Source organism: Bidens hawaiensis, unplaced genomic scaffold (assembly GCF_021521415.1).
Source record: "Bidens hawaiensis isolate Kalapana, Puna unplaced genomic scaffold, B.hawaiensis_p1.1 tig00031822_1, whole genome shotgun sequence".
NCBI lineage: Eukaryota > Viridiplantae > Streptophyta > Magnoliopsida > Asterales > Asteraceae > Bidens > Bidens hawaiensis.
In genome coordinates this window covers 122,671-131,109 of record NW_027495385.1, presented here as the reverse complement: position 1 = coordinate 131,109, position 8,439 = coordinate 122,671, and the positions used below count along the sequence as shown (strand labels likewise).

Genomic DNA, 8,439 nt, shown 5'->3' with positions numbered 1-8,439 from the left:
TCTAGATGGTAGATGGGACTTGGTTCAATGTTGGGATGTTGGCTAAGTCCTTCGTTGGAATTGAAGAATGATTCAAAGTAATCTTTATTCATGATGTCCTTTGGGAACTTATAGTATTTCCTTGCTCTTCTTGCTTCACGAACAAAATACTCCATTAATATTTCGTAAGACATCTTTGATGAGTGGTTTAGAATGTAGAGAGGGAAAGAAAGGGTTACCAGCCAATCTTATCCCTATTCAAATAAACAAGTAAAATATTTTTCTATGCTTGGAACGAAGCTTGGGTATTGTTTTATGATACCCAATTCGCTAAGATCGATGGCTCTGATACCAACCTGTCACACCCCTATCTTAGGCCTAGGAGTATGATCCATAGTTGGTACCACATTTGTAAATAAATCAGAGTTGCGGGTTAATGCGGAAGACTTTAATAAACATGTGGGTTTAAAGTTAAAATATTTACATTACAAAAGACGAGACAAAAAGTCTCGTTTTAGATTTACTTGTTTATAAGTTTAACAAAAAAACATCATATTTTAATATTTAAACAAAATATCCGAGCCATCGGATTCTTGAGCTCTTCGTCCTTCAAGCTCTAATCTTGGTTACCAGCAAAATATTAGAAAATACGTCAACAACGAATGATAGTGAATATGCTGACGCAAAAATATTTTCTTTACTTAATTACCCCTCGAGACCACGTAAGCCTCGGCCCATCTTGGCTTAGGAATAATTAAGTTAAAACAATATCATTATAAACTCGAGTCTCTACACTAGGTCACCCCAGCAAAACACCGCAGCGTTTCGACGTACTTAGGTACCATAAGTATACACAAGGTCATTCTCATTCGAACATACTTTGGTTCGGCCCATCGTGGCTGGAGGTCGTGACCAGACGTGGTGCAATGTGCCCACCGCATACCACATATGTAAGGATCCAGACAAACGTATACTACAGCCTGAGGGCTAGGCTCATACTCTTATTTACAATGTTTTTAAAGACACGTAGCCTCATGTAAAGTTTTACACATAACACGTTTGATTTGTTTGAAAACAAGTTTGTAAAAGTGGGGCGTATTCACCTTTCAAATGGGATCGGCTTCCAACACCGTCTGTGAGTCTTTCCTTGCTATCTCGCACCTATAGTACGAGTATAACTTTTATTAGTCGGATATACAATCCGAATTAAGACCTTTAGTCTTATTTATCTCGATGAACCTTTAGTTCATAATTTCTTTTACTTAAAAACCTTTAGTTAAAAAGCAATATTTATAAACCTTTAGTTTATTTAATAAAACCCTACGTTTCTTCTTTTTTAAGAAACATAAATGTATTATTTTCTTTATTATTCAAGAATACTCATTATTCTTAAATAATATATTTTATAACAAAGATTAATCATATGCATATATATATATATATATATATATATATATATATATATATATATACTCACATATATGTTTTCATTTTTCTTTTCTTTATTTTCTTTGTTATAGGTTTCTTTGTTTATCAAGAATAACTTCGACTTGGGGTATTAAGCCTTTATAATATTTTATTATTATTTCAGTCGGGCATTATGCCTACCTTCTTTGGCTAATAATAACCCTAGTTACTTGGGCAGCACTTCGACGCCACTTAATTTTAAACGCTCACTTTGATCAACACTTTACTTCGGCACGCTTCTCGAGGCACTCTTCTACGTCGGCACGCTTTACGAGGTAACTTGTCGGGTCGTCACTCCAATACCCTCTTCTAGCTTAACATCATCGGGAGGTGGCACGATTATCGAGGTCTAATACGAAAATTGGGTACGCAAAACGAGGTGGATCGAAGGCACGTATTTCGAGGTAGTTAGAGAGAGAGTAGTATGTGTGAATTTTTGGTGTGAGTGGATCAAACCTGTGGCCCTTCTATTTATAGCCAGATTTTGGACCCCTACGCGATACGCGACGGGTCCTTTGGCATAGCCTGTCGCGTACCGCGACATAGGCTTGGCCAGTCACCACTAGACCTGCCACGTGTTGACACGTGGCAGGCGCCGCGCCACGTGGCAAACGTGTTGCCACGTGGTGACACGTGGCGGTACACGTGTCACTGTGTGTTAGGCACCCCATCGCGGTACGCGATGGGTGTCCTTTCTGATCTATCGCGTATCGCGATGGGTCAGGAAAACAGAATTTTACACTTTAGTCCCTGGAGTTTGAATTTTGGCAAAACTGATCCCTTGTCTTTGGAAATTTGACATTTTTGGCCCGAAATTTACATGATGTTATATATATATATATATAACATATATTTTAGAATTATTATTATCATTACTATCATTATCATTAATAATATTACTATAAACTTTATTATCAATTCATTTTTATAAAACCGAACGCTTGATTTAAACTCGTCTTGTTTCTATTCAATATTGGGTTAGTTATTTAAAAGCCCAATAAAATAATATTATTTAATTTTAAATTACCAATTAAGTACGAGTTCCTAATCGTTAACAAATTAACCGGTAATCCGATTAACAACCGAACCTTCTCATTCAATACTTCAAATGTAGTTTCAACTAAAGTTCAAGTTCATTAATATATTTGATTTATTCGTTTTCAATTAGCTTTCAAGTCGGATTCGTTCGTTTCGTTTACAAGCTTTCTATATGTCGATCACTTATTAGTTTCTCAATTCGTCAATCGAGGTGAGTACTTTCATACCCCTTTTTCCACCTTTCGTTTTGGGGTGACATTTCATACTTATCAAACTAAATGCTTTATCTACTTGAATCTTAAACCCACAAACGTGATTGTATACTTTACTTAAATAATTGCTCGATTTGGTGTTCTATGCTTACATGCTTATGTGTTTATCGCTTTTGGATGGTGGAACTATAAATCCTATACCATTTGGCAACCCCTCATGGCAAGGTGTCGTTAATGTTATGCAATTAACGATAACTATTAAATCCTATACTACTCGGCAACCCCTTGTAGCTAGGTGGTGTTAATGTGTTTAGAAATGGTCAATAAAATCCTACACTACTTGGCAACCCCTTGTAACTAGGTGGCGCTGACGTAATTCTATTAGCAATTGTCAATTTATCCAAGTTGTTGCTTTTATTTATTGTTTTGTATACAAGTTTTGTGGCTTTCTTTTATTACTATATACTTATATGCTCAATCTTATGAATTGCTCACCAACCTTTGTGTTGACAAACTTTATTTTATGAAATGTTACAGGTTTGACTTTTGTTGACTCGAGGACTTGACGAAAAACGTTACCAAGACCATAGGGTATTAGTAAAACGAACAATATAATTGTTACTTGTATTCAAATTGTTTGTGTGAACGAGATGTGTTGATTATTGATTTATGAAATAAATGAGCCGATTAAATATTGTCACTTTAAATAGTATCTTATGTATTTGTCCTATCACGTTGCACCCCGGCATGTTCCGCCGCCTTTGGTTGGTGTGTGACAGGGCACCAACCGTTCCCGTCGCCCAACGAGCCGGCTCGTCCCGGCTTTCAAAAAGGTCAAAGACATCGTCGTCGACAAATCCGAGCACACCAAACACACCCTCCGATGCTCGTAGTTTCTTCCTGGACGACACGATTAACTTATCGGACGATGTTAATATAGCCGACGACGAGAAGTAGAGGAGTTTCCTCGACCACGCGGGAGATCGAGAAAAAATAAGAGGGAAGGCTCGTCGTCAACACGATTCAATACGGCGCCCGATGAAATAAACGAGTTGGTCGGTCGTTTGGAAACAAATGCCACCGTAATAGGAAACGATCTTCGAGCATCCAACAAATAAGAAAAGCTGAACCAGACGTTGGAAATTATGTCAAATGAAAGACGACTACGAATCCCTCAAAGCGGAGGGGTTTCACGAGGAAGCCGCATTATTGTTTCAACGACGACGTGAAAAAATGCGCGAATATTACGGATATTAGTTTCTTTTTTTAGTTATGTTTTTTATAATTTTTTTCTTTAATTATGTTTTTTTATATTTTTAGTTATGTATTTTTTTCTAGTTATGTATTTTTTTTGTATTTCTTTTTAATTTTAATGCATTTTTATTTAATTATTTAAATAAATTGGTTTTTATTTAATTAGTTTAATTATAAAAAGAAAATAATAAAAATAGATACTGTGTGCCCAACTTGTAGCCCTTACACCATTACACTCCAAAAACAAATTTTCACTCCTTATTGACTGTGCGCCACGTGTCACAATTCACTCATAATTATAGTCCCTCCACTACACATAGCCTAATCGTTTGTGTACATATGCAATGTTTGTAAATGCTCAATATTTTTCTTCATAATATTTTATAAAAAGCATATATTTATTAAATAAAGTAAAGTAACAATAAAAGAGAAAGAGGGAGCCCCCCTCCCACCTTGACACAAGTGGTGGACTATGTCTACCCGACACCCCTCACTTAACCTTTTTTCAAGGGCCACCAAAGAATCTTCCTAGTCCCTTCTTATTAAATCAATATAGCCGCCCAACAAATATAATCATTTTTCCCATATATAAATTCACAAACACAAATCTATGATAAAGCAAATTCAAAATATTATATCTTGAAGCAAACACTTTGATATAACAAAGTCGTTGAAGATTAGATAATAAAGACCGGTAAACCACCACAACCATAATTCACCCTTGTTTCAAATTTGACAACACTCTTTCATAGCTTTTATTGTTCTAAACCTTACTAAAAATCAATATAAACTAAAACTAGACCTTTTTTGTTTTTTCTTTTTTTTTTCAAACGACCAATAAGTAAAGTACGGCTATCCTGGTTAACCCAATGACAAAATACGACATCATACGCTTGTGATCACAAATAACGCTAGGCAGCTCAAGCCCGTCATCTCATGTTTTAGAGAAAACCTGACGCACGAAGGTCCACCATGATAAAACCCGACTGTAAAATCAATGTTTTCAGGGTCCAATCCTCTTGTCTAGGGAAAATAAAATACATTGTAATATTAATATTAATATATTTAATAAAAAAATAAATTTGTAAACCCTAGCAATCATCATCATTATCGTACTAAGTATATCCCGTCAATAGCAAAGCTATGGTAGGGTCTGAGGAGGGTAAGAGAGGGATAGAGAGACTGTTTCTGGTGAGACCCCCGACTCAATAGTAGTTTTGCATCAAGCTTTGGACATAAGACACATAACACTCAACCATCGGGACACCGACCAATTGGTGCATGTACCCTTGTCTTTCGGCTATCAACGCCACCACATGATGTCTGATTAACCTTCCGCCACTTTTAACGTTATTTTCACGAGATTAGTAAATAACGTAAAAATTAGTGCAATTTCACTTTTGCCCGCCCGAGAGTTTACACATATATACATTACATGCGTGCACCGCAAGCAAGCCGTTTGTAAACCCTGTTAATATTAATACTAATTTATAGGGTTTGATTCAACTAAACTTACTTTTACCATAAGAAATGTTTTTTTGTAATATTAAAGTAATTATTATTACTCTAATAATAATAATAATAAAAACAAATAAATTTATTGTTTGCATATATTTATTTTCTCCCTCTTCCCTTTGATTTAAAAGCCGAAGACGCAGCGTTAAACTGTTGTTTATTATTATTAATAATTCAGGATCTTGCGTCTTAAAGCGTGAAGGATCTTCTTCTTGCTCTTGCGTCTTCAAGTCTTTGAATACATATCACTCAACCTCTGCTCCTTTATTATTCCTATTAATATTGCTCTTCCTCAGGTAATCCTTCTTCAAATCTCTAATTTTCTGCTATTATTTGGTGGGTATTTTTGATAATTAAAAATCTGTTTTTTATTTATGGGTTCTTTAGATTCCAAATGAAAACAGAGTACTTATTAATAATGGGTTTTATGCATTTTTTTGAAATTAATCTGATCAATGCTTGTTTTCATTGATTTTCTTGGGTTAATTGCTAATTAGGGTTATTTAATTTCTGGGTTTTGGGTTTTCATATTCAGATCAATCTTATACTAATATTTTTCAGTTCATCATATGGATATGCATTTTTGCTTATTTTGATTTTTTTTAATTTTTTTTATAATTAGGTTGTGTCTATAGTCTGTTGAAGAATTTGTTTTAATGGTGAGTGAAATCTTCATAAACAAGTGTTTGATGAAATCAATTTTTAGATTTTTTTTTAAATATGTTTTTTTGGTAATTAGGGGGAAGCTCCAGCTTTGCTTGTTGATGATTTGCAAAGGAGTTTTGAACAAGGGTTTGATCTGAAACCGAGCGGCTTCGAAACAACCCTTCTTGTTGGACACAAAACTGTATGATATTGATATTGAACCAATTATATTTTATCTCAACTTTCCTTAAAAGCTTCTTGTTTTAATCTTTATGTTTTTGTTTCTTTTTTGTATTTAGTATGTTATTGGTGGGATTAATGATTCAACATCAAGTGGAGTTCTTATTTTCAACAAGTTGACTGGTCAATGGTAAATTTTGACTTTTTTTTTTATTTTGATTTTGCTTCATTTTAGTTTGACTTGTTAACAAATTCATGGTAATAAAGATTGTATTTTTATCGCTTATAGGGTGATACCGACCGTTCTAGGAACAAAACCGGAGTCACTCAATGGCCATTCAAGTGTTCTTTTGAATGAAGATAGAATCTTGATCATCAAAAAAGATTTGAAATCCAATGAATCTGTTTGGTTTCTTGAGGTTGGTGTTTCTCAATAACTGTAAAGTATTCACATTTATTGAATCTTGATCTTGAAATGATATCGTCCGTTACGATTTATTAGGTGGACACGCAATTCGTTCGTGATCAAAACAAGAAATTTGGAACCGAAGTTGTTGCGTGGAGTAAGGGTGTTATTGGAAATGTTGAGCGGCCCGTAGTGATTAGTGGCCCGTCGGGGGTCGGTAAGGGTACCCTTATTAATAAGCTAATGAAAGAATTTCCGACAATGTTTGGATTCTCGGTTAGCCACACGACTCGTGCCCCGAGAGAAAAGGAGCAAAACGGGGTGCATTATCATTTCACCAAACACATTGTTATGGAAGAAGATATTAGATCCGGGAAATTTCTTGAGCATGCTGCGGTCCATGGAAATCTTTACGGGACCAGCATTGAAGCGGTTGATGTGGTTGCTGACGCCGGAAAGGTACAATTATCATTTAGCTTGTGTTATGTAGAAGGGACTGGAATTAATATGTATGGCAGTCGTCTTTGGTATGTACAGAAGTCCTGATTCTGCAATATTAATAATATAGTTTTTATGTTTTTGTGTAGAGATGTATTCTTGATATTGATGTTCAAGGAGCAAGGTCGGTGAGGGCGAGTTCACTTGAAGCGGTTTTCATATTTGTCCGTCCGCCCTCGTTTGAGGAGCTCGAGAATCGCCTTCGTGCAAGGTTTACTTTTTATATTTTAAAAAAGTGTCGCCGACACATTATTGTTTTTTGTTCTTCAAATTGACTAAGACAAGGTCTTTGACTTGGTCAACAGAGGGACGGAAACCGAAGAGCAGATCCAGAAACGACTTAGAAATGCAAAGGCTGAGATGGAACAAGGGAAGTCTCCAGGCCTTTTTGATCATATTTTGGTCAATGATGATATTGAAGTGTGTTATGACCAACTCAAGGTGAATATATATTTGAGCTTTTACTTGTTTTAAAATTTAAAAGCTTTCTTATGGTTCTATCTAATGAGATAATTGTGATTTTGTTGTAGGATATTTTGGGCATTAGTGAAAGCATGAAAACTGCACCAATAACCGGTATGTGTTTAGAAATTTTCAGTTACAAATTTGATTATAATCATTATATAATTTTTATGCAAATTTAATTGGTTCCTACTCTGTAAATACAGCAAGTAAAGTGTTTGATTTGCCTGCGGACCTCTCGTTGACCAAAATCAATGAAAAGATCGTGATAAACCGTGAGGCGGATGAACAGAAGTATGTGCGCAAATTCTCTTAATAAAATAACGTTTACGCCTTTGTGATTTTCTAAACAATTTACATTATCTTGCAGGGTTGTTCTTGACTTAACTTCAATGAAAGGTGGGGCCCCTGGCCGCACGAGGGGGCTAGATATGTATGCTTTTGATCAATAAACATGTGCAACTGTTGAACCGATCTTTTTAGTACCGACTCTAGTGATGGATTAATGTTGTTTTCTTGTTTGAAATGGAGACTTAACAAAGTGACTTGTAGTTAGAATCCCATATTCTGGGCTTTATGTCTGTGTTCTGAAAGTTATTTTATTGAGGGAATTGATTATGGAGTAACTTTTGAGAATTTCACTTTTGAAGAATGAATCTTGACTATGCCAGTTTTGTAAAATCATATATTTTTAAATTGTTATCTATGTTTTTTTTGTTAATCTTTTAAGCATTTTTTGTATCAAATAATCTAGACATATCGATTTATATACAAAACAAAAGG

General features: G+C 35.1%; 1 protein-coding gene across 2 annotated transcripts; it reads left to right on the top strand.

Moving 5' to 3' along the window:
* Positions 1–5,628: 5,628 nt before the first annotated feature.
* On the top strand, positions 5,629–8,329 carry LOC143582637 (guanylate kinase 2-like). 2 transcript variants are annotated; one of them, XM_077065155.1, is made up of 11 exons: positions 5,629–5,761; positions 6,088–6,124; positions 6,205–6,312; positions 6,410–6,480; positions 6,580–6,709; positions 6,793–7,155; positions 7,284–7,405; positions 7,500–7,635; positions 7,725–7,770; positions 7,863–7,950; positions 8,027–8,328. In XM_077065155.1, the coding sequence occupies exons 2-11, from the start codon at positions 6,122–6,124 to the stop codon at positions 8,106–8,108; spliced, it is 1,149 nt and encodes a 382-aa protein (XP_076921270.1). In that variant the 5' UTR covers positions 5,629–5,761; positions 6,088–6,121; the 3' UTR covers positions 8,109–8,328. The 2 variants fall into 2 exon arrangements, with proteins under 2 accessions (XP_076921270.1, XP_076921271.1); XM_077065156.1 differs by lacking the exon at positions 5,629–5,761 and having other exon boundaries at positions 5,920–6,124; positions 8,027–8,329.
* The last annotated feature ends 110 nt before the right edge of the window (positions 8,330–8,439 follow it).

Bases quoted from the DNA above. Each gene is read 5' to 3' on its own strand.
- LOC143582637 (XM_077065156.1), top strand. The intron at 6,313-6,409 runs GTATGATATTGA...TTTTGTATTTAG, and splicing joins TTCTTGTTGGACACAAAACT to TATGTTATTGGTGGGATTAA. The intron at 7,406-7,499 runs GTTTACTTTTTA...CTTGGTCAACAG, and splicing joins GAGAATCGCCTTCGTGCAAG to AGGGACGGAAACCGAAGAGC.